At 35.2% G+C, this 26,604-nt stretch overlaps 1 protein-coding gene across 1 annotated transcript in view; it reads left to right on the top strand.

The window, feature by feature from the left end:
- Nucleotides 1-26,604, top strand: part of mael (germ-plasm component protein maelstrom) — a 216,816-nt gene that overhangs the window by 126,018 nt on the left and 64,194 nt on the right. The window contains exon 8 of the mRNA XM_090405551.1: nt 18,265-18,327. Coding sequence (XP_090261677.1) covers nt 18,265-18,327 — 63 coding nt within the window. The remainder of the gene's footprint in view (nt 1-18,264; nt 18,328-26,604) is intronic.

The raw sequence follows: 26,604 nt of genomic DNA, 5'->3' as shown, positions 1-26,604 counted from the left end.
TCCTCAACTCTGAAGATTACCACAACAAAATGCTTCAATTACTTGAAGATAGTTCAATATATTCAATTCTTCAGGAAGATCCTACAAGAGAATTACAAAACCGTACAAACAACTTGTTAAAGCCTGCGAGTGAACTTCCTCATAATATTCGCCTCTCATTACGCTCTCTACATCCTCTTATCCCACGCATCTATGGAGTTCCAAAAATTCATAAAGAAAACATCCCTCTTCACCCAATAGTGGAAGGAATTGATTCACCTACATATAAACTTTCAAAATATTTAGCAAAGTACCTAAAGTGTTTCTCCAATAAATCTTCATCTTTCATCAAAAACACCACAGATTTTGTTTCTCATATTAAAGATATTGACATTATATCTTTATTTACTAACGTTCCTACGGACGAGGTACTTACATTACTACAGGACAAATTATCCAAAAAAATGTTCACTTTATTAAAGCATTGCATTCATTCTGGTTACTTCAGATATCAGGACTCCATTTACCAACAAAAACAAGGCCTGGCAATGGGCAACCCTTTGTCCCCAGTGTTATTTAACATCTTCCTTGAAGATTTTGAAAAGAAAGCCATATCTTCCTTCTCATTTAAACCAAAAGTTTGGAAAAGATATGTTGATGATATATTCATTATTTGGAATCACGGGCACACATCTCACAGATTTTCTTCGTCATCTAAACATCCAACATCCTAATATAAAATTTACTGCTGATCTAGAAAATAATAACTCCTTACCTTTCTTGGATGTTATGCTTACACGATGCTCTGAAAGATTAAAAATCTCTATGTACAGAAAACCTACGCATACCAATAGATATCTGCATAATCTTTCTCATCATTTTCCACCACAAAAACTTGGAATTATATCTACCTTAGGACACAGAGCACGTTCTCTCTTAAATGAACAAGATGAACTACAAAAAGAAATGAATCACCTCACTCTTATTTTTAAACAAAATGGATACTCTGAAAAAACAATTAAGAAATTTTTTTCTGAATCCTCCTAGGCAGTGCACAACAGAGACTATTAATTTTAAAGGTAGCATGTCCATTACATACATTAGCTCAGTCTCTAAGAAAATAGCTAAAGTCCTTAAAAAATATAATATCAGGACCTTCTTCACCACACTTCCAAAAATCCGTTCTCTAATTAGCCATCCAAAACCTACTCATCACAACCTTAAGTACCCTGGAGTATATAAATTGTGGTGCGATTGCAATATCCCATACTTTGGTCAAACTAACAAATCTATTGAACAACGAATAGAAGAGCATAAGAGAGACATCGCTTACAAAAGATCTCATGCAACTGCGTTATCCAGTCATGTTCTTTTTTCAAATAATCCTGATGATGACCAACGAAGCCACTCTGTCTGCTGGAATAGATCAGAAAATATTTTTCGCTGTGATGATGAGTTTGAAAGGAAAATCGTAGAATCAAGGGAAATCCTACTGAACCCGGTCAACTTAAACAACAATTTAAGTTATAACATCCCAGATAGCCATGCTGCAGTTATTCAATATTGGCGTTCACGTGAACCTGCACGCACAATTGCAACAAACAATGGCACGCCAGTTGGAACAACTTGAAAAAATACAAAGTTTTTATGTATCGATTATGTGAGGCAATTTGTACCTGTAATTTCCAGTTTAAGTAATTCAATGTTTATTAGTATTCCTTTCCTTTATAAATACCTGAAGAAAGCTGCTGTATGCCGAAACTAGTAGTATTTATCATTATCTTTATATGTTATCTCGGTCTTATAGTCATTAAATCTATATTTTTTTCAAATATATATATATATATATATATATATATATATAGAGAGAGAGAGAGAGAGAGAGAGAAAGTATTTTACCTTGGGTATAACGTATGTTAAAGATACCAAGCTATTTTAAACCTGGTTTTACTCCATTTCCCAAGTAAGCAAACAGACAAATAAGTCAAGTTTGCGCCTGCTCATAATGCAAGTCTAGCTGACCCTGCAGGTAGTGCAAGACCAAGGTAACTCATGGTAAAAGTAGATTTACCATGCATTAACCTTTGCATTATAGGTAAATATTAACATTAGTGATCAGAGCTTATTCTACTTTTACCATGAGTTACCTTGGTCTTGCACTACCTGCAGGGTCAGCTAGACTTGCATTATGTGCAGGTGCAAACTTGACTTGTTTGTCTGTTTGCTTACTTGGGAAATGGAGTAAAACCAGGTTTAAAATAGCTTGGTATCTTTAACATTTATTATACCCAAGGTAAAATACTTTCTACATACATGTATGTATGTATGTATTATTTTATTTTTCTTCTTGACTCGAAATCAGGATTCAAATCCAGGTCTTTTCAAAATACGAATATTTGTCAATAGCTCCTGCCACGGAAGCTCATCATTTCTTTTGTTCTAGATCATTAAAAACATAGAGAATCGAGATGTCACTCACGAAAAAGTGAACTCACGGATCTTGAGCATCGATTAGGAACAGCGAACCGAAGTTCAGGTTGCTACTGAATGTTAAAAAAAAAACAAAAAAACTTAGTCTGTATTGAGATTTTTCTTTGGCTTTTTTCTGGTTGCTATAATGGTTGCAAATGGATCCTCCACACTCTTGGAATGGTTAGGCCATAATTTTTGTTCAATTTAGTATTGTGTTTGAGCATTTCACATGCTTCTTTAAATTTCCTCTCGAACTAAGTTTTAGAGCAGTGTAGCGACTTTGTACCTTTCCAATCAATTCTGTGGTATGTCTGGAGTGGAAGAGAAAATTTGGGAGACCTGAGTTGATCTATTTTTTTCCGAAATGGCTCTAACATAAGGAATGGCAATGGCATTCTTGAAATCTTTTTTGTTTTTAGTGGTATCTCTTGGGTGGGGAATCTTGTGAATAATTTTTTTTTACCGTATCCATTTTTCATAAATGTATGGTTGATGATCTTGTATTCCTAGTTTAGAGCTTGCTCATTTGAACCAATAGTTTGAGCTCTGTATTTAAGGGTGCGCTTATGACACCTAGTTTTTGTGTATGAATTGGCCTGTGTGTGTGTGTAGGTTTGCAGTAGACTGAAAAGGAGAGACAGCCTGGGGGAAGACCTGTAACAAGTGTGTCTAGGAAAGGAAGAGAGTTATTTTTTTTTTCTATTTCAGTGGTGAATTGGATAAGTTTGTGTTGTTTGTTCAGGTGGCTAAGGAATGTATGCATCGCAGCTATGGGGCCAAACGACGAAAATATCAATGTATCTGAGCCAAATTTTGGGCTTTAGTCACGCTGACTCTAGAGCTCATTGCTCAAAGTCTTCCATATAAAAGGTAGCTATTGGGGGGGGGGGGGAGAAGTGGTGAGCCCCATGGCTGTAAGTTTTTTTTTTTTTTTTTTTTTTTTTTTTTTTTTTTTTTCCCCTTCTTCTTCTTCTTCTTCAAAGGTAAGAATTGTTTGTCCACACACGAAATATCCGGAGCTGAGTACGTGGGCAAAGAGATCAATGTCCTGATCAATGATACATAATAGTATCATTGATCAGAACTATGGTGAAAAGAGCAGTTATGTCAAAGCTGACTAATAAATCTTGGTTGATGAGTGTAATGATTTTAATTTTGCTTATGAAATGTTGTGTATTTTTGATGTAGGAAGGGGAATGACCTACCAATTCCTTGAGTGTGACTGCTAATTTTTTGGCTAAGTGATAATTCGGGCTGTCAGTTCGTTCAACAATTGGACGTAGTGGCATGCTTGTTATGCGTATTTTTTGCAGGCCGTAAATTCTAGGTGCAGGGGCATATTGAGGTATTAGTTTTTTGATAGTTTCTTCTGGCCATGTGTTAACGGATTTAATTAATTCAGTTTTCTTTTTGATGCATTTTGTGAGATTGTAGTTTACTATTTGGTAAGTGTTGTGGTCCGATACCAAATGGTTAATTTTTTCTACGAAGGTCGTCCGATCTAGAAGAACAGTAGCATTCCCTTTATCTGCTTTTGTGATTATAATGTCCTTGTTATTTTTTAGGGATTTGACGGCCAGTTTTTCATTTTGTTTAGGTTGCTGCTTAGTTTTTTGTTTGAATTTAGTATGTAAGATGTTTCCATTCATATTTCAGCCAGATTGGTGGGGAGGATCTTAGACCTCTCTCGTTATGATAAATGATATCCAATTTGTTTACCGATCTTGGCGCAATAGCATAGTTTTCCAGTAGCGAGAGTTCACCTTGGGTGAGGTTGTAGTTTGATTTGTTAATAACCAGGCTGTGGTCCAATGATGGTTGGTTGCTCCTAACTTCGTTAGTGGGTGATTGGCTGCTCCTTTGGTTATGGTGTCCTGATTGTCTTGTGCTTTCTTGCTGTTTTAGTGCTTGGAACTTCTTTATTAATTTTCCTTGTTTTTGAGTAATAGGTGCTTGGCAGTGTCATCTGTGATCTTGTCTAAAATATCCCAAATTTCAGGATTAACATAGCTGGATAGCTCTAATTTTAGTTGTAAGACTTTGACTTGGGCAGATGCTAAGTTAATAACCAGGCTGTGGTCCAATGATGGTTGGTTGCTCCTAACTTCGTTAGTGGGTGATTGGCTGCTCCTTTGGTTATGGTGTCCTGATTGTCTTGTGCTTTCTTGCTGTTTTAGTGCTTGGAACTTCTTTATTAATTTTCCTTGTTTTTGAGTAATAGGTGCTTGGCAGTGTCATCTGTGATCTTGTCTAAAATATCCCAAATTTCAGGATTAACATAGCTGGATAGCTCTAATTTTAGTTGTAAGACTTTGACTTGGGCAGATGCTAAGTTTTTTCGTGCCTTGTGGATTTGCTCCCTTAACAACGCTTTTTCCAACCGGGCATAAATACAGAGTGTTTTAGCTGATGTAAACTTCTTTTTTAGTTTAATGCAGTTGGGTACTAAATTGCTGTATCTACATAGTTTCAGAAAGGCTAGTCGATTAATTAACAAAGAAACGCGTATCTTTAGCTTACCATAGAGGCTGCACTGCTTGTCGGTCAAATATGAATGCGATTACCGTGTAACCTTAAAAGAGTCATCATAATCCATGGAGATTTGACCCACAAGCAGTGCAAGCTCTACAGCAAGCTAAACATATGTATTTCCTTGTTAATCAATTGACTAGCCTTTCTGAAATGGTGTAGAGGAAGCAACTTAATATTTTAGACAAGATCACAAATGACACAGCTAAGTACCTATTACTCATAAACAAGGAAAAATTAATAAGGAAGTTTCTTTCTGAAACGATATAGAGACAGCAACTTAATACCCAACTGCATTAAACTAAAATAGAAGTTTACATCAGCTAATGCGCTCCGTATTTATGCCTGGTTGGAAAAAGCATTGTTAAGGGAACAAATCCACAAGGCACGAAAAAACTTAGCATCTGCCCAAGCCAAAGTCTTACAACTAAAATTAGAGCTATGCTAATCCTGAAATTTGGGATATTTTAGAAAAGATCACAGCACAGATGACACTGCCAAGCACCTATTACTCAAAAACAAGGAAAAATTAATAAAGAAGTTCCAAGCACTAAAACAGCAAGAAAGCACAAGATAATCAGGACACCATAACCAAATGAGCAGCCAATCACCCACTAACGAAGTTAGGAGTAACCAACCACCATCAGACTATGGCCTGGTTATTAACAAATCAAACTACAACCTCACCCAAGGTGAACTCTCACTACCGGAAAAAGGCCTAAACTACACCATTGCGCCTAGGTCAGTAAACAAACTGGATATCATTTATCATATCGAGAGTGGTCTAAGATCCTTCCCCACCAATCTTGCCGAAAAAATGCATATGGAAACATCTTGCATACTAAACTCAAACAAAAAAACTGGCCGTCAAATCCCTAAAAAAAAAAAAAAAAAAAAAAAAAAAAAAAAAAAAAAAAAAATAACAAGAACATTATAATCACAAAAGCAGATAAAGGGAATGCTACTGTTGTTTTAGATTGGACAACCTATATAGAAAAAATAAACCATTTGGTATTGGACTACAACACTTGCCAAATGGTAAACTACAACCCCACGAAACATATCAAAAAGAAAACAACTGAATTAATTAAATCCGTTAACACATGACCAGAAGAAACTACCAGAAAACTAATACCTCATTATGTCTGCCCACCCAGAATTTACGGCCTGCAAAAAATACACAAAACAAACACGCCACTACTTCAGATTGTTGAAGGAATTGCCAGCCCGAATTACCACTTAGCCAAAAAAATAGCGGCCACACTCAAGGAATTGGTAGGTCAACCCTCATCCTACATTAAAAAAAAAAAAAAAAAAAAAAAAAAAAAAAAAAAAAAAACATTTCATAAGCAAAATTAAAAACATTACACTCAACCACCAAGATTTATTAGTCAGCTTTGACATAACTGCCCTTTTCACCAATGTCCTGATCAGTGATACTATTATGCTCCTACAGAACATATTTCCAGATGACATCATGGCCCTCTTTGCCCATGTCTCCGCTCCAGATATTTCGTACAGCCATGGGTTCAACACTCCCATCCCCCAATAGCTAACTTTTATGTGGAAGACTTTGAGCAGTGAGCTCTAGAGTCAGCATGCCTAAAGCCCAAAATTTGGCTCAGATACATTGATATTTTCGCCATTTGGCCGCATGGCCACGAAGCACTAAATGCATTCCTTAGCCATCTGAACAAACAACACAAACTATTCCAATTCACTTGAAATAGAAAAAAAAACAACTCTCTTCCTCTCCTAGACACACTTGTCACACGTCTTCCCTCAGGCTGTCTCTCCTTCTCAGTCTACCACAAACTTACACACAGGCCAGTACATACACAAAAATTCTTTCAACCCCCAACACAAAAACTAGGTTTGTCATAAGCACCCTTAAACACAGAGCTCAAATTATTTTGTTCAAATGAGCAAGCTCACCAGGAATTCGAGAACATCAACCATACATTTATAAAAAAAAAAATGGATACGGTAAAAAAACTATTCACAAGATTCCCCACAGAGACACCACTAAAAACAAAAAAGATTTCAAGAATTCCATTGCCATTTCTTATGTTAGAGGCATTTCGGAAAAAAATAGACAGAACACTACACAAATACAACATCAAAATCACCTGTAAACCTCAGAAAAAATGAAGACACCTACTCAGTTCTTGCAAAAATCCTCTTCCACACCTAGGGGTTTACAAAATACAATGCACATGTAACTTACCGTACATAGGGGAAACAGGGCAAACCATTCCAATTAGGAAGGAAGAACACAAACAACACATTAAATACCTCCATTTTGGAAAAACCTGCCTTTCAGACCACATACCACAGAATTGATTGGGAAAGGTACCAAGCCCCTACTACACCAAAACCTGGTTCCTGAGGAAATTTAAAGAAGCAAGTGAAATGCTCAAACACAATCCTAACCTGAACAAAAATTACGGTCTAACGATTCTGAGAATGTGGAGGACCCATTTGCAACCAGAACAAGCCAAAGAAAAATCTCAATGAAAGAAGACTTGAAGTTTTTTTTAACATTCAATAGCAACCTGAACTGTGCAAGTCCTGAAGAAAAGCTTAGTACGGGAGAACTTTAGCAGTTTTTTCTTTTTCTTTTTTTTTAACTGCTAGAGGTCACTCTAATTAAAAGATCAATTAGTAGCAAAGGGTGCTTAAGGGTCAAAGCTGTATAACTGAGAGGAGACCTCCACATAGCCTTTAAAGGAATGCAGAGAACCGACCAGGGCTTCTGACCTAATGTCCAATCCTCACCTTCTCGTGGTGCACCCTGTTGGGTATCTACTTTGATACTGAACGAACGAGGATGGGCTGGCAATTTGGGATTTAGCCGACCAAATTGTATTCTTATTGGTTAAACCAAAATAAAAAATGATGGTACAACATGACAAAATTTCATGCCGGCTGGGGCGTCGCCCGGTTAAACAAGGCCCCCGTTGTTTTCGCCAGGGAACCAGGGCGAACAGCGAAAAGTCAGCTACTGGAACAAATCTGAAAACAAACCCCTACTCAACATCACCACAGTTAAAGATCGGTACTATCAACGTAAGAAGCCTGAATGGCAAAGAAATGGAGCTAGCTGAGGAATTAGATAAGTACCAGATCGACATAATAGGGGTGACTGAAACAAAAAAGACCAAAACTGGTGAGATCTTTCTGAGCAATAAATACAAAATGTTATATTCAGGCAATGACAATCGAGGAAAAGAAGGAGTAGCCATAGTATCCAACACAAAATACGAGGCTAATCTTCTTGAATGGCAGTCAATCTCAAGTAGAGTAATGTGGGCAAATATGAGAATGGGGAACTGGACAATGAGACTTATTTGTGCCTATGGTCCCACAGAAGGTTCTACTAAGGTAGAAGTGGAGGAATTTTTTGAGGCTTTAGAAAAAGCAACTGACACAATGAAAAAGTAAAAGTTGGTCCTTGTTGGGGATCTAAATAGCAGAGTAGGAAATGATTGTGAGACATACAAAAATATTTTGGGAAAATTTGGAGAAAAGAGCAGAGCTAATAATAATGGCAAATATCTGTTGGATTTCTGCTCAGGACATGGACTGGTTATTACTAACACCATGTTCCAACATAAAAATGTGCACAAATTCACATGGAGAGAAGAGGCTAGGAATAAGAAAAGTCTCATTGACTATGTTATTGTTGATAGTGATGTTTTCTCCCTGGTGCAGGACACCAGAGTGTACAGAGGATTTGAAATTGGAAGTGATCACTATTTAGTCTTGAGCAGGATAAAATTGAATTTCATATTGAAAAGAATAACATGTAAGAAAGTTTTAAAGCGAATAAAAGTTGAGCAGCTCTCAGATGTGAACTGTAGACTAAAATACAGAAATATTATTGAAAAGAAAATGAAAGAGTTTGAGAACAGGAATCAAACCTTGGAGATTCAGTGGCAAACTCTGAAGGAAACATTGATTGATTCTGCCAGAGAGGCATGTGGTGAGGTTGTGTGCAAGGATAAAAAAATCAGAACTCCCTGGTGGACACAGGAAGTTAAAGAGGCAGTGAAGGAAAAGAAGAAAGCATATCAAAAGTTCCTGTCAAATAAGTCAGCTTGTGCTCTTAGAGAATATAGAGACAAATGCAAGAATGCTAAACACTGTGTAAAACTAGCTAAACAAAAGTCATGGGAGGACTTTGGCAAGAATATAGAAAATAAATATCAAGAAGGTGGCAAAATATTCTGGAGGTTGTTGAAGAAGCTTAGGAATGGAGGAAAGAGTGCTGTAAAAGGAATTAGAGATGATAAAGGTGAAATGAAAACAGGAGAAAAAGATATCCTTGAAGTATGGAGTAATTACTTTGAAAAACTGCTAAATGAAACAAGCAGTGATGACAGCACAGTGATAAAAAAAACACTGACCAGGCATGCAGTCAGGAATACATATCCATACTTGAAGTAGAAAAAGCCATCAAAGGCTTGAAATGTGGAAAGGCAGCAGGAGTAGATGATATTCGACCAGAAATGCTGACGTATGGTGGTATAAGAGTCTTACAGTGGCTGCACTGCATAGTTCAGAAAGCCTGGACAGAAGGACGAATTCCTGATGATTGGAGTAGAGCTCTCATAGTACCCATATATAAAAAGGGAAATAAAACTGAATGTGAGAATTACAGAGGTATTTCCCTACTGAGTGTTCCTGGCAAGATCTATGCAAGTATACTTGAGAAACGGTTGAAAAGAATTGTGGAAGAAAAGCTTGGTGAAGAACAAGCTGGATTCAGGCCAAATAGAGGCTGTCAGGATCAGATCTTCACTTTACGACAAATAGTCGAGAAAGCATGGGAATATAACAAAGATCTGTATTTAAGTTTTGTCGATTTGGAAAAGGCATATGACACGGTGCCAAGAGAGAAGCTATTCAATACGCTGCAGTTATATGGTGTCAATGGGGCATTATATGAAGCAATACTTAGTCTTTATTTGAGTTGTGAGTCAGCAGTTAGAATTGAAGGAAGTACAGGAAGATGGTTTAATGTTAAATCTGGTGTGAGACAAGGATGTACATTATCCCCTCTGTTATTCATTATCTATATGGATCACATTATGAAGGAATGTGGTATTAAACCTGATATCAAAATTGGAGATGTTAATGTCAGCTCTTTGCTTTATGCGGATGATGTTATACTTCTAAATAAATCCGCTACAAGTCTGCAAGATTCTCTGACTAAATTGAATAGCTGTTGTAATAGATATGGTATGAAGGTCAGCAATAAAAAGACAAAGACAATGAAAATAGGCAGAATCATTGAAAATGTCAACTGTGTTGTGAATGGAGAACCTGTGGAACAAGTAAAACATTTCAGCTACTTAGGCACAATTTTTACTGAAGATGGTAAACTAAATATAGAAATAGACAACAGAATCAGCAAAGCTGGTATCGTGGGAAGTCAATTGAATAAATTCATATGGAATAAGAAAGAAATTAGTCGGAACACTAAATTAGCTGTATACAAGACTCTGTTCAAACCAATTTTAACTTATGGATCTGAGAGCTGGGTCAGAAGTAAAACACTTGACCAAAGACTAGAAACCGCAGATATGAGAGTCCTGAGAAAGATTAGAGGCGTGAACAGATGGCATCAATGGCAATATCATATTAAAAATGAGGATATTAGGAAAGAACTTGACATTGTGAGCATCCAGGAATGCGTTAGCAGAGCTAATCTCAGATGGTATGGTCACTTAAATAGAATGGGAGAGGAAAGATTAGCAAAACAAGTGTTCTCTGCCAGGTTAGCAGGAAAACGACCCAGAGGAAGACCAAGATATAGGTGGATTGATACGGTACAAAGTGCCTTAGACGATAGAAATATAAGATCTGATAATGTTGGAGTCTTGACAAGTAACAGACTGATTTGGAGGAAAATTGTAGATAGGAAGTTAGTAATGATGTAGTTTTTTCATGTAGTACTGTCATATCCTGTACACCCCTTGAGGGTACATGGCAGGAATTTGATGATGATGATGATGATGAATACAGAGACAAATGTAAGAAAGCTAAACAGTGTGTAAAACTAGCTAAACAAAAGTCATGGGAGGACTTTGGCAAAAATATAGAAAATAAATATCAAGAAGGTGGCAAAATATTCTGGAGGTTGTTGAAGAAGCTAAGGAATGGAGGAAAGAGTGCTGTAAAAGGAATTAGAGATGATAAAGGTGAAATGAAAACAGGAGAAAAAGATATCCTTGAAGTATGGAGTAATTACTTTGAAAAACTGCTAAATGAAACAAGCAGTGATGACAGCACAGTGATAAAAAAACACTGACCAGGCATGCAGTCAGGAATACATATCCATACTTGAAGTAGAAAAAGCCATCAAAGGCTTAAAATGTGGAAAGGCAGCAGGAGTAGATGATATTCGACCAGAAATGCTCAAGTATGGTGGTATAAGAGTCTTACAGTGGCTGCACTTGCATAGTTCAGAAAGCCTGGGCAGAGGGACGAATTCCCGATGATTGGAGTAGAGCTCTCATAGTACCTATATATATAAAAAGGGAAATAAAACTGAATGTGAGAATTACAGAGGTATTTCCCTACTGAGTGTTCCTGGCAAGATCTATGCAAGTATACTTGAGAAACTGTTGAGAAGAATTGTGGAAGAAAAGCTTGGTGAAGAACAAGCTGGATTCAGGCCAAATAGAGGCTGTCAGGATCAGATCTTCACTTTACGACAAATAGTCGAGAAAGCATGGGAATATAACAAAGATCTGTATTTAAGTTTTGTCGATTTGGAAAAGGCATATGACAAGGTGCCAAGAGAGAAGCTATTCAATACGCTGCAGTTATATGGTGTCAGTGGGGCATTATATCAAGCAATACTTAGTCTTTATTTGAGTTGTGAGTCAGCAGTTAGAATTGAAGGAAGTACAGGAAGATGGTTTAATGTTAAATCTGGTGTGAGACAAGGATATACATTATCTATATGGATCACATTATGAAGGAATGTGGTATTAAACCTGATATCAAAATTGGAGATGTTTTTGTCAGCTCTTTGCTTTATGCAGATGATGTTATACTTCTAAATAAATCCACTACAAGTCTGCAAGATTCTCTGACTAAATTGAATAGCTGTTGTAATAGATATGGTAAGAAGGTCAGCAATAAAAAGACAAAGACAATGAAAATAGGCAGAATCATTGAAAATGTCAACTGTGTTGTGAATGGAGAACCTGTGGAACAAGTAAAACATTTCAGCTACTTAGGCACAATTTTTACTGAAGATGGTAAACTAAATATAGAAATAGACAACAGAATCAGCAAAGCTGGTATCGTGGGAAGTCAATTGAATAAATTCATATGGAATAAGAAAGAAATTAGTCGGAACACTAAATTAGCTGTATACAAGACAGTGTTCAAACCAATTTTAACTTATGGATCTGAGAGCTGGGTCAGAAGTAAAACACTTGACCAAAGACTAGAGACCGCAGATATGAGAGTCCTGAGAAAGATTAGAGGCGTGAACAGATGGCATCAATGGCAATATCATATTAAAAACGAGGATATTAGGAAAGAACTTGACATTGTCAGCATCCCGGAATGTGTTAGCAGAGCTAATCTCAGATGGTATGGTCACTTAAATAGAATGGGAGAGGAAAGATTAGCAAAACAAGTGTTCTCTGCCAGGTTGGCAGGAAAACGACCCAGAGGAAGACCAAGATATAGGTGGATTGATACTGTACAAAGTGCCTTAGACGATAGAAATATAAGATCTGATAATGTTGGAGTCTTGACAAGTAACAGACTGATTTGGAGGAAAATTGTAGATAGGAAGTTAGTAATGATGTAATTTTTTCATGTAGTACTGTCATATCCTGTACACCCCTTGAGGGTACATGGCAGGAATTTGATGATGATGATTAGTAGCAAGCATAGATTCAATTTACCTTTGTAGAGCGCAAGAGCATGTAGCTTGTTTTCATATACACATGTATTTTTCTGATGATGACCTCAATACAGGGGTCGAAACGTCATTTGTTATTTCATTAATAATAAGTATATTAATCATTTCAACACGCGTGTTTTGTGTATCTAAATTTGTAAATGTGATTGTTGGTTGAGTATTTTAAAAATAATAGGTTGAAAATAAAGTAGCAAAGCATAGGTCATGGGAAGACTGTGGTAACAATATAGAAATTGTTACCACAATTTCTATATATTGTGAAGGTGGTTTTGAATAGAAGGTAAATATTGTGAAGGTGCTTTCAGAAGCAAATTCTGGATGTTTTTGGTGAAAAAGCTTAGCTATGGAGGAGATAGAGAGATGGACAGAGAGCACTGTACAAGGAATCAGAAACAATAAAGGTCACATGAAAGTACTGAAGATATCAGTGATATTTTCAGTTTTACTTTGAAGGATTATTAAACAAGTACTGACAATAGTAGAAAATGTTCAAGAGGAACATTCAGTAGTGCATATTGATACTTGAAGTAGAAAAAGTTGTTGAATACCTGAAATATGGATAGGGAGCTGGAGTAGATCACATTTGGACATATAAAAGTTCTACATTGGTTGTCCTGCATAATTCAGAAGGCATGGTCATGCAGACATATTCTGGATGACTGGAGTAAACTCTGTGATGCCCATATATAAAAGGGGAAATAAAATTGAATGTCTGAGAATTGAAGAGGATTTTGCTTACTGATTATTTCAGATAAAATTTGTTTAAACATACATGAGAAACTTTGGGAAGAACAAGCTACTTTCAGGCCAAATATTAATCAGATCTGATCAATATTGTGATGATAATTTTATTTTGAAAAAAAGAGTTGAGAAATCATGGAAATATGACAGTGATCTCTGTTTAAGTTTGTTGATCTTGAAAAAGTATAATTTTCTATGTAATTAAGTTCACATTATTACTAGCTCCTTATCACTTTTCTTCTGGATTCATCTTTACTCATCAGGTCTCTAGTATTGTTATATCCTTTATTTCAGGCTTCCATTGCACTATCATCTACATCAATCCAGTAAATATTGATCATTTCATTAGTAATTTTTTGACACTAATCACTTAACCTCAAATTAAATATGCTTACATATGTACCTCACTAATAATGTCAAGTTCCTTTTTAATACAATTCTGCCATTTGAAGAAAATTAGAGGAGTGAACAGTGATATTGTTTACTTTCCTAATTTTCATCAGAGCAGTCATATTTGTAGTCTCTAGTCAGATTAGTTATTTCTAATCCGCAAGTTAAAATTGAGTTGAACGTTGTCTTGTATACTGCTGGTTTTTTTTTTTTTTTTTTTTTTTTTTTTTTTTTTTTTTTTTCAGCAGGTTCTCTTACCATCTGAGCTTTTTACCAGATTTTCATACCATATTTGTTAAAAAGCAGTTAATTTATTATTATTGACCTTATACCAGGAGATATTCCATCTAAGGTGACAGTAACATGAAATACATGAATAGGTGCACCATTCCAAACATGACAGCAATATTCCAAGTTCGGCCAGATTTGGAATTTATACAGACTAAGTATCCGATCAGAAGAGAAGTACCATCTTGAGCAAAAAAGGATGCCATGTTTTTGAAAGCTGAGTGTGCTATACAAGTGATATGATTATGCCAGGAAAGGTTTGGATTAAGAGTCAGTCCAAGAAGAGAGAGATTTGGTCTTGACTGTTGAGCTGAGCATTATCAAAAAGTGGAGAGGATTTGAGGTCTTTTGTTGCAACAAAATAAGCAAAACTGTGGTTTGGAAGCAATGAAAGTGATTAGGTAGTACCCTGATCATGGATACTATGGAGATCAGTGTTCAGGGCATTTATTCCAGTTGATTGTGAAGTTTGATAGGTCTGTGCACTTGCAAGGCTTGTTGTGTGAATAGGATGAGTGGAGAGTGCTATAATTAGCTAAACTCTGAATAAGTTTTTGCAGTCTCTGAAAGCAGGTTGTTTATGTAAATTAGGAACAAAGGGGGTGAAATGACAGTTCTCCTGCATTAACATCCACTGTTGCATGCAAAGATTGATTTGAGAGAAAACTGGCAATCCAATTAAAATGTTTTTCTTTCAAGCCTTCCTGTGGCTTGTATCCAGAGATGGGTGATGTGGGCAAGGAGTTCTGTGGATCTAGATTGGACAAATCCATACAGATTGCTAATTAACTGATAATTCTCCAAGTGTCAGAAGTTGATAATTTTCTCCATTACTTTGGACAAAACCAAAGTGAGAGCATTAGGTTGATAGCTTGATGGTAAATGTTTATCACCTTTTTTTTTTTTTTTTTCCCAGGCTGTGAGATAGATGTCAGTTGAGTATAGTGTATATAGATGATAAAGAACAGAATTCAGGAGCACAATAGGTGGGAATCCATCAGGGCTTTATTCCACCAGGAGGCATGCAATGCAGTGTTCTAGACCAGTTTCTCAAACTGAGGGTCATGACCTCAAATGGGGTCGCGAAAAATTTGGCAACAGTAAAAGGTTTCTGAACGTGCAATGACCAAAAATTAATTCAGATTTGAGGCTGTTGTTTGTTATTTTTTATGTAAATTGGAAAATTATATGTATACCAAAGAATTGTTTTAAAATAAATTTCTTCATGATTTATTATCAGTAAATGTTTGATTTGCATACCTATTTTATATACCTATATTCCCGGGTCGCGTAAAAATTTCTCGGGTGAAAAGGGTCACGAGTGGAAAAAGTTTAATAAGCGTTGTTCTAGACAAAGAGATGGTCATCTATGGAGGAGATGGAAGAGAAGAATGAAGCTTGGATGTCAGCCCTGTCTTAAGGTGGTGATACAATGCTACTGTTAGGGTTAGCGCAGATGAACAAAAGTTACGTCTGACAGCTTTGACATGTGACCAGAAAACACGACTGCAGGTTCTACAAGTGGAAGTTTTCAGAATTAGATTTAACCTTTTTAATGATAGTGTTGGATTCTGATTATGTAGATATTAGAGTAATTATTTGCTTCAGAATCCAACATGATCTTCCATCACAAAGGCTACATTTGTAAATATTATTTAATGTAAATAACTTAAATTATAATTTGATATCATGTAATTACCTTAATTATATCTAATATTTAATTGTTTAATCAAAGATATGTGTTAATAGCAATAAGATTCTGTATTAAATATTATTAAGCTGTTTTATTTATTGTTATGTCAATATTATAAGAACTTGTATTTGTAATTTAACTACGCATTTATTGAAATGCAAATATTCTATTTATTCTTGTTTGTGAAAGTTTAACGTTATGTAATAACTGAATGTAGTGGTATAACCTTATGTAACATTAGCGAAAATGTTTACGTTTATTTGTTGTCATGGAAACGCATGAAATAAACGAGCGCGCGTGGAACAGAGCGAGGGCTGGAAAAAGAATAATAAAAAAATATAAGAGGTAACGAGAGAGTTGGGACGGAAACTTCGAAGTGAAAGGAAGCAAGGGCATAAACTAGAGAAGTAGAAGTAAATGAAAGGTTGTTAAGGGCAGGAGTTAAGAGGATAATTTTTATAAATGAGCAAGGATGAAGTGAATTTTATAGTTAGCTGAAAGTGAAGCCAGCAGTAATAATAAAAGGGAAATTGATGCTGTAATCGGATAATATAAAAAGCTGGACGTTCAAGGAAGAATTCTGAATAAACCCAGTTGGTCTAGAATTGCGGCTTATTTCCGATTTGCCTTAAAAAGAACCTCACAGTGTTTTAATTAGTTTATGAGTGGTAACGAGGATAGTTGAAGTACCCTGTAAGTGATGTCTAGAATTCTGAAGTGCGATTGATAGTGCTTTAAGTATAACTGTGGATAAATCTTGTAGATGTGTTTTTTTTTTAAGTAAGAAAAATAAATTCCAAAAGTTTGCTCACAACATAATTGATGTACTAGGAACTGTTTCCGGTAAGGTCTATCATAGTGTTTTATTTCATTGCTTGAAGAATTGTGTGTTAATTACGCTATGCTTAACATGTGACCAGATTAACCTAACTTTAACTGTGGAAACTCTTCGTGATTGAGAGTTGGAGATAAGAATTGTTTGAAAGATATTTTCAGCTATTAGTGCTTGTGATATTTTGAACTTATAGCATGACTGAGAATTGTGTGAAAACTGACTAGATTGGATGTTCTGTTTATTTAATTAAGTGTAGAAACTTTGTAACCCAGAAGCTGAGAAAGTACATGTGAAGACTTGGAAGATTGTGCTATTGTGATTATCTTCACTTAATGTTTGACTTGTTTCTAGTATAAGGAAATTAGAAGTAATATTTATGTATGTGTTATATAGCTTATATTAAATGTTTGTTTTTGTTAATCAAAAGTTGTATTTTGCTTGAATCTCTTTTACTGCACCATTCATAAAATATTCGAACCAAAGCGGGTAAATTAAGTAAGTCAAATATACTCGGCCAGTATATATATTAAGGAGAAATAGTTGAGGGTTGATTTTTCTTCAATTCTTGAACTAATTCAGATATAGAGTGGCGCAGTCTTTAAATATAAATTTTCTCTATATTTGAATTAGAAACCAACTAGCAACTATTTTTAGGTTAAGAACATCGTAGTAAATAACATGTCGGATCCAAGGTACAGATTAAGACGAAGTAGGATCCAACAATAGTTTTACAAGTGGAAAGCTGTGAGTTTTGATCTCAGATCATTTATGATAGACTTCCTTTTCTTGGAAAACCATGGTTTTAGATATATGGTGGGAATTTTGAACAGAATGAGGAATGAAAACCTTCATTCATTCTGTAATGAAATCACAAGTATTTGGATGAGAAGAATGAAAACAGTAGTGTGACCATGGAAAGGAGTAATAGTTACATAAGTCCTCCCACTTGGCATTGTTGTAATGCAAGAGTGTACAAGATTGTGAATGGTAATTATGTTTGAATTTAAGTTTAGTCTTTCTCCAGATGTGTTAATTTCTCTTATATTTAGGAAATGAAGTAGAATTCAACCAACTGCAAAATGAATAAAAGAGAGTAGCAGTTAGCATACCTCTGATGATCGACCATTGGATAGCCAGAGATATAGATAACTGGAAGGAGTAATAAAATGTAGATAACTTATAATTTATTGTACTAAGGAATAATTTTTTTAAAGTTCTCCTAGAAAAATAAATCATTTAAAGTTTAGTGAACCTATAATCAATTCAGAAAGTTAGTTATAATTTTAGATTTTAAGAAAAATCACCTTTTAATAAAAAAAAAAAAAAATGAAATGTTGGTAGCTATCATAAAAAATGTAGATATTTTTTTCTTTTTTTTTTCTTTAGATGTTTTTTCCATGAAGAGAAGGATTGTTCACATTGTGCCTTAGCATCAGTGAAAAAACTCGGGTACTGTATACGTATTTATTGCTATGATTTGTGTGTGTGTATATATATATATATATATATTTATTTATTTATTTATTAGTAGTAGCATTCCACAAGAAAATGCAAGTCCATCTAGAGAGAGAAAGCATGAATTTAAAAAAAAAATTACCCAATTCTTATAGATCATTCCTTCTTGTTGTCTGGCAACCTTCCTTTGGTTTCCATTTCATGCTTAATTTGTCCATCCATCATTTAATCTGCTAGTTGTTTACCCTGTCACTTACATTGTGTTTTGCTGCAGCAAAAAACAATGTAAGGGACAGGATACTGGCAGCATTTTTGCTGCCAGTATCATTTACTCCCATAATTTGTCTCATTATTTTATTGTAAGACTCCACAAAGTACCAAAAACACTCAACAAATATGTTGGCTATGTGGACTTCATTACATCACACCAAAGCAGATCCCTGTTGTAAACAGCTTCATACAAATGCTCATTGAAGTTGACTATGTAGATCATTAAAGTATGATGAATTTGGCCTTATGGGTATGGACCCTATTCCTGAATTATTTCTACCCTACAACATATTGTACTCAAATTGCTGGAAGTATCATTACCAAATGGATAAATTGCAAATGCAATGAAATTTACCAGGTCAGAAGCAATATTCAGTTACTTCATTTGTCTGTCTTTGATTTTCATATCTTGTTTGAGGATCAGCGTATCATCAAAGATAAAGGGCAGGTGAATAAGATCATTTTTGTGAGAAAGAAGACATTAAAGGATTTCTTATGTGTACGAAGACAGGAGTGTTTTGGTTGCATTGTGGTTGACTATGCTATCCTCATTCCATTGAAGAAAGTCATGGAGAGCCATCTATTTTAAGGCATTAATTTTGATATTCTTGAAGTGTTTGAGCACTACAGTTGCTGCTCATTGCAGCACACTTTGTAGGAACCATGGGAATAGCTTGTTTTAACTGATAGTTTGCTATAGCAAATTTCTTTTAGTAGCAAATATTTTATATAAATATTGTAATTTAATTTTTATATTTTAATATTGCTTTTTAAACTTTACAGGGTGGATAAAAAAAACATGTTATTCCCCCCCCCCCCCCCTTTATTGGCTGTGTTTATAGTTTGCTTCAGTTTCCAAATAGTATCATATTATGAGCAGGAAAATTTAGAAATCATGCACTCTGTGACATCTGTTTTTATTCCATTCTTGCTTCATGTCGTTGTCTGTTCTTTTTGTGTTTTCCCTAATGCAATGAGTTGCTTATCACAAATTATGAGTGTTTTATATAAAATGCTTTGTTTTTATGCAATTTACATGGGCATTAAGTTCATGCCTATTGAATTGTTTTAGTAATGAAGCAGATATCAGCATAGTGCTGAGCTTATTCTAGGATTAAACTTGTGGAACATTTTTACTGCTTCTATCAAAGTAGTAAAACACACAACAATTTGTTGCAAATGCAACTGTTCAGAAAAAAAAATTCGCCAATAATTTTTCAATGATTGCTTTCATAATTCATCAAAAGATTAATTTTCTTGAAAACTATTAGCAGTAAGAATTACCTAATGTAACCCAAGATGTAGACAACATATCATCATCATCATCATCAAATTCCTGCCATGTACCCTCAAGGGGTGTACAGGATATGACAGTACTACATGAAAAAACTACATCATTACTAACTTCCTATCTACAATTTTCCTCCAAATCAGTCTGTTACTTGTCAAGACTCCAACATTATCAGATCTTATATTTCTATCGTCTAAGGCACTTTATACTGTATCAATCCACCTATATATTGGTCTTCCTCTGGGTCGTTTTCCTGCCAACCTGGCAGAGAACACTTGTTTTGCTAATCTTTCCTCTCCCATTCTATTTAAGTGACCATACCATCTGAGATTAGCTCTGCTAACGCATTCCTGGATGCTGACAATGTCAAGTTCTTTCCTAATATCCTCATTTTTAATATGATATTGCCATTGATGCCATCTGTTCACGCCTCTAATCTTTCTCAGGACTCTCATATCTGCGGTCTCTAGTCTTTGGTCAAGTGTTTTACTTATGACCCAGCTCTCAGATCCATAAGTTAAAATTGGTTTGAACACAGTCTTGTATACAGCTAATTTAGTGTTCCGACTAATTTCTTTCTTATTCCATATGAATTTATTCAATTGACTTCCCACCATACCAGCTTTGCTGATTCTGTTGTCTATTTCTATATTTAGTTTAGTAAAAATTGTGCCATCTTCAGTAAAAATTGTGCCTAAGTAGCTGAAATGTGTCCTGCACCAGGGAGAAAACATCACTATCAACAATAACATAGTCAATGAGACTTTTCTTATTCCTAGCCTCTTCTCTCCATGTGAATTTGTGCACATTTTTATGTTGGAACATGGTGTTAGTAATAACCAGTCCATGTCCTGAGCAGAAATCCAACAGATATTTGCCATTATTATTAGCTTTGCTCTTTTCTCCAAATTTTCCCAAAATATTTTTGTATGTCTCACAATCATTTCCTACTCTACTATTTAGATCCCCAACAAGGACCAACTTTTCCTTTTTCATTGTGTCAGTTGCTTTTTCTAAAGCCTCAAAAAATTCCTCCACTTCTATCTTAGTAGAACCTTCTGTGGGACCATAGGCACAAATAAGTCTCATTGTCCAGTTCCCCATTCTCATATTTGCCCACATTACTCTACTTGAGACTGACTGCCATTCAAGAAGATTAGCCTCGTATTTTGTGTTGAATACTATGGCTACTCCTTCTTTTCCTTGATTGTTATTGCCTGAATATAACATTTTGTATTTATTGCTCAGAAAGATCTCACCAGTTTTGGTCTTTTTTGTTTCAGTCACCCCTATTATGTCGATCTGGTACTTATCTAATTCCTCAGCTAGCTCCATTTCTTTGCCATTCAGGCTTCTTACGTTGATAGTACCGATCTTTAACTGTGGTGATGTTGAGTAGGGGTTTGTTTTCAGATTTGTTCCAGTAGCTGACTTTTCGCTGTTCGCCCTGGTTCCCTGGCGAAAACAACGGGGGCCTTGTTTAACCGGGCGACGCCCCAGCCGGCATGAAATTTTGTCATGTTGTACCATCATTTTTTATTTTGGTTTAACCAATAAGAATACAATTTGGTCGGCTAAATCCCAAATTGCCAGCCCATCCTCGTTCGTTCAGTATCAAAGTAGATACCCAACAGGGTGCACCACGAGAAGGTGAGGATTGGACATTAGGTCAGAAGCCCTGGTCGGTTCTCCGCATTCCTTTAAAGGCTATGTGGAGGTCTCCTCTCAGTTATACAGCTTTGACCCTTAAGCACCCCCAGTAGACAACATATGTAGGTGGTTATTGAGACATAATTATTTTATTTTTTTTACAACATTATTCTGTAAGTGTACCTGCTACTTGTTTTGTTTAGATAATGATTTATCTATAGACAAAAAAAAAAGTTCGTTCTACTTTTTTCACAACAGTGATCAGATTGAAATCAAAACTAATACATTTTAATATATATATGTTAAGGGACAATCCATCAACAAGAATGATATTATAGCCAGTTTAGATATTATTTACAAATGTACCAATTGAAGAAGTATTAATTTTACTAAAGGATAAATTATCCAAAAAAAGTTTGCTTTATTAAACATTGCGTTCAATCTGGCTACTTCCGATATCAAGAAACCATCTATAAACAGAACCAGGGCTTGGCAATGGGGACTTCGAAACAAGAGCTATATCGTCCTTTTTGTTTAAACCAAAAGTTTGGAAGCATTATGTAGATGACATTTTTATTATATGGAGCCACAGCAAAAACTCTCTCATGGATTTTCTTCATCATCTTAATAACCAACATCCAAATATAAAATTTACAGCCGAACTAGAACATGAAAACTGCTTACCATTCCTGGATATAAAACCCTCACTCTGCTCTGGAAAATTTAGAATCGCTATGTACAGAAAACCAACGCATACTAATAGATATCTTCACAATCTTTCTCATCATTTTCCAACACAAAAACTCGGAACTATTTCCACCTTGGGACAAAGAGCACGCTCTCTTTTAAACGATCCAGATGAACTTCAAAAAGAAATTAATCACCACTCACGTGTCTTTGAACAGAATGGATATTATAAAAAAACCATTAAGAAATTTCTTATAGATCCTCCTAGGCACCGCAATACAGAAACTACCAATTTTAAAGATAACATCTCAATCCTATACATCAGTTCGGTCTCCCAAAAATTGGCTAAAGTCTTTAAGAAGTACATCAGGACCGTTATTCTCTACACTTCCAAAAATCCAATCTCTTATAAGCCATCCTAAGCCTAAGCATCACAATCTGAAATATCCTGGTGTATATAAACTATGGTGTGACTGTAATGTTCCTTATTATGGTCAAACTAATAAGTCTATTGAACATCGAATGGAGGAACATAAAAGAGACATCTCCTATAAAAGATCACATGCCAGTGCCTTATCCAGCCATATTCTCTTCTCTAACAATCCTCAATTTCCTGGGATAGATCTGAAAACATTTTCAGCTGCCATGATGAATTTGAAAGAAAGATTGGAATCCAGGGAGATCGTCCTTAATCCTGAACATTTAAACAATTTAAGCTATAACATCCCTGATAGCCATACCACTGTTATTCAGTACTGGTGTTCTCTTGAGTCTGCTACCATGCATACAACAAACAATGGCATGGAAAATAGAACAACTTGAATGTTAATATAACGTTTTTTATTTCAATCATGTATTGCAATTTATCTGTGCCTGTCAGTTTTTTAGAATCTTCAGTTTTTGTTATTGTTTTCTCTTCCTAAAAAAATTCTCAGTTTTTTAGTCATTAAATATCTTTCTAAATGTATCAAAGTAACTGAGTCAATGCTCATGAATACACACACACACACACACGTGTGTGTGTGTGTGTGTGTGTGTGTGTAGATACGTCTTAACTATAAAATTTCATGCAGCTAGAGTGGAATTATTAATATCATTTTGAAACTTCTTTACCAAAATTTTCTAATAAAAGTGATCCTGTTGGAACTAAAACTGAACCACACAGACTCCTTTTACATATTCTGACATTTGCTCATATTCCACTAAGTCAGAGTTTTTACAGTATAAAATGTTGACATGTTGTTCCTTTGTAGCCAATATAGTTGAACTGAAAACTCGAACAGTTTGACAAATTTTTGTAAAAGGTTCAAATACCAACTTGTCATCTTCCTATACAGGTTCTAGGCCATGTGGCCTGTTCTGGACTCAGTCTATCTTCTTGTTGGTCATCCCCTATTCCTTGTTCCTCTAGGATTATGTGTTAAGATCTTTTTTGGTAACCTTTCTTTCTGCGGTCTTGCTATATGGTTTCGCCAGTGTTTCCTATATTTAATCATTGAGTCTGTTATGGGATTGATTTTGACATTTTTAATTATTTCACTATTTCTTTTTTTATCTAATAAAGTAAGTTTTTCTCTTTTCCTAAGAAATTTCATTTCTGCTGCCTGGATTCTTTATATATCAAACAGACCGACTGAGTAAAATTCATTCCATATAACTGGTGTATGTGCGGATGTCACCATACTAATTTTCTAATTTTACTATTACTAATAATAATTCTGGAGCCTTCATAGTTCATTCGGTATAAACGAAGCTCTTTAGTTAGACAGACCTGAATTTGAATCCCATACATGACGTGAAGAATTTTTATCAGTCCTCTTCAACTGAAGGCAAGTTATCTGGTCTCATATGGAGATGGCAGTATTTTACTCCCGGGAACTTGGGCATTTCACCCTGCAAAAATGTTCACGAGAACACACATCTACTGATATAAAACACTGGATAAAAAGAAAAATGGGAAACCATCTTGTTCTCTAATTATTCCCTAGTAAAATAGCATTGCTACTCCCACCAACCATTCGGTTGAGGAGAGAGGAGGATAAGAGGGAAGAATAATAATAAAATTTTTCGCATCTTTTCTGAATTGTGTAAATACACAAAACGCTTATACTGACTGAAAAGAATATCCCTAATACTTCTGTCTTAAAGTCTCAAATAACATTGAAGCAAGCATGCATCTTCATTTAAGAGTGTTTGATTCTACAATAATTTTGTTCCATGTCTACATAATATATGAAGGGAATATCATGCTAAACTTCAATTATATCACATTAAATCTGCAGTTATTTTTGATAAATATACTTCACATCTTATAATTCATTTTTCAATTAACTGTTCATTCGATGATTTGTAGTTTCAGCAAATTGTGAGTTTTTGATGAATTGTTGGTTTCGACGAATTGCCTTTCGATAAATTGTGTTTTTAATTAATTGTTGTTTGATGAATTACTTTTTCAAGGAACTGCACTTTGATTAACTGCTTTTTGGATTAACTGTTTTTTTTGATTAATTGCCTTTCAGTAAATTGCGTTCAATAAATTGTCTCTCAGTGAATTTTCTGGATACCGTACTAGCCAAAGAACATACATAATTAATAGACATAACAGATATATGTTGACTTCATAATCTTAATTGCTAGCCTTTGATTTAGCCATAATTCTAAATGCCCCAACTCACAGTTTACCATTTCTATTTACAAAAGTTTTGAATTGTATTTCCTGAAGTATGTCCAAAAATTGAATTTGTCAAGTAAAAGTTCTCAAATTAGAACTATTTTGGCTAGTTAATCCAAACAAAAAAATAAAGAAAGAAAACTTGAAGAATTCTGTTTTGAAATGAAAAGCTTACTCATTTTGATTCATATATCACTTTGATTTTGAGAATACAAACTCTTTGATTTAGTATATAGTAATATGGAGATATCAAAACTCCCATCTATAGGACCCATTCTTTGTCTAAATTTCTGAAGATACCCTTCAAAAAAAAAAAAAAAATCCATTTCATTAAAGATTCTGAGATTCTCAATGTTTTCAATCCATCAAGAAGACAATACACAGTGTGCCCCTTAAGTAATGAGATTGATTTTTTACAGGACAGCCCTTTGAATAAAAGTAACAAACATATTTATAGTTTTGACCACTAGAGTGTGCTGTAATTGCAGGTGCAACTTGGGTGATGCAGCAGTTTTCATGTGGCAATCATTGAAGTAAGAGTGTGTAAGTGGAATGTGCCAGAAGTTGCATCATGATCGTGGTCTGCTACAGAGGTGTACCAAGACCTAAAAAAAAAAAAAAAAAAAAAGTTTGCGCAGATGACTGTCTGAGCCGTGATTTTCAATGTTTAAAAGGTGAGGGAGTCCCTGGAGGATAAACCAAGCTGTGGACATCCAGTTTCTGCATGGACAAATGAAAATGTGAAAACTAGGAAAATTGTTGCTAATAACAGGTTAATAACCACTAGGCTACTTTCTGTACAGCTTGGTGTTGGTAAATAGCCAGATTAATCCCATATCCAACAGTGATAATAATTAATTTGCACACTGTATTATTATTATTTTTATTAGAAAAATCTACCGACATCTAGAGAAATACATCTGAAAACAAGACTAACAATCTCCAAATGTGCATATGGTCCATATTATTATACAGAGTAGAGTCATGGACACTCCAATCTGAGTGAAAAAACTGGATACGTTTGAAATGTGATGCTCCAAAGAATTATGAGGATATCATGGAAAGACAAATGAAGAGGCTAGAGATGATAGGCATAAATGGGAGCCTGATAAAAGAAATTAAAAAGAATAAAGTCAGCTATTTTGGACATTCTCAGACATAACTGCCTACAAAGGACACTTCTTGAAGTAGCTGTTGAGGGAAAGAGGAGAGGAAGACAAAGACTGGAGTGGATGAAAAATATAGAAGACTAGCCCTATCTCTCATATGAGGAATGCAGCAGAGAGGTGCAGAATAGGACATGGTGAAGACACATGGCAGTCAATTTCCTGGAGGGAGAAGACACCTAGCAGAACAGGATATTATTTATTTATTATACGGGTACCTCCATGGAGTCTGTGGACTCATTAGTGGAGGCCCTCCTAAACTTTTTGCCAACTATTACATTTACGACTATTTGCCTGCTTCTGTTTAGTAGTGCCCCAGTTTAAATGCCATTGGCTCTTTTCTCACGGATTCTTAGAGCATTGTAGATGTATATTTATCAATAAATATATGTTGCATAGAGGACAAGAAATTTGCACATACCTTTTTCTGGGTGTTGTGGCTTTCGTGTTGTCCAAACTACTGTGTGTGTGTTGGGGGGGGAATTTTGGCAAGTGGGAGAATTGAAATACAAATGGAAAAACCCGGGTTTTTTTGA

Source organism: Typopeltis vanoorti, chromosome 15, assembly GCF_054136105.1.
Source record: "Typopeltis vanoorti isolate ZY-2024b chromosome 15, IOZ_Tvanoo_1.0, whole genome shotgun sequence".
In the NCBI taxonomy this organism is placed as follows: domain Eukaryota; kingdom Metazoa; phylum Arthropoda; class Arachnida; order Uropygi; family Thelyphonidae; genus Typopeltis; species Typopeltis vanoorti.
This window is presented reverse-complemented; position numbering and strand designations above follow the sequence as displayed.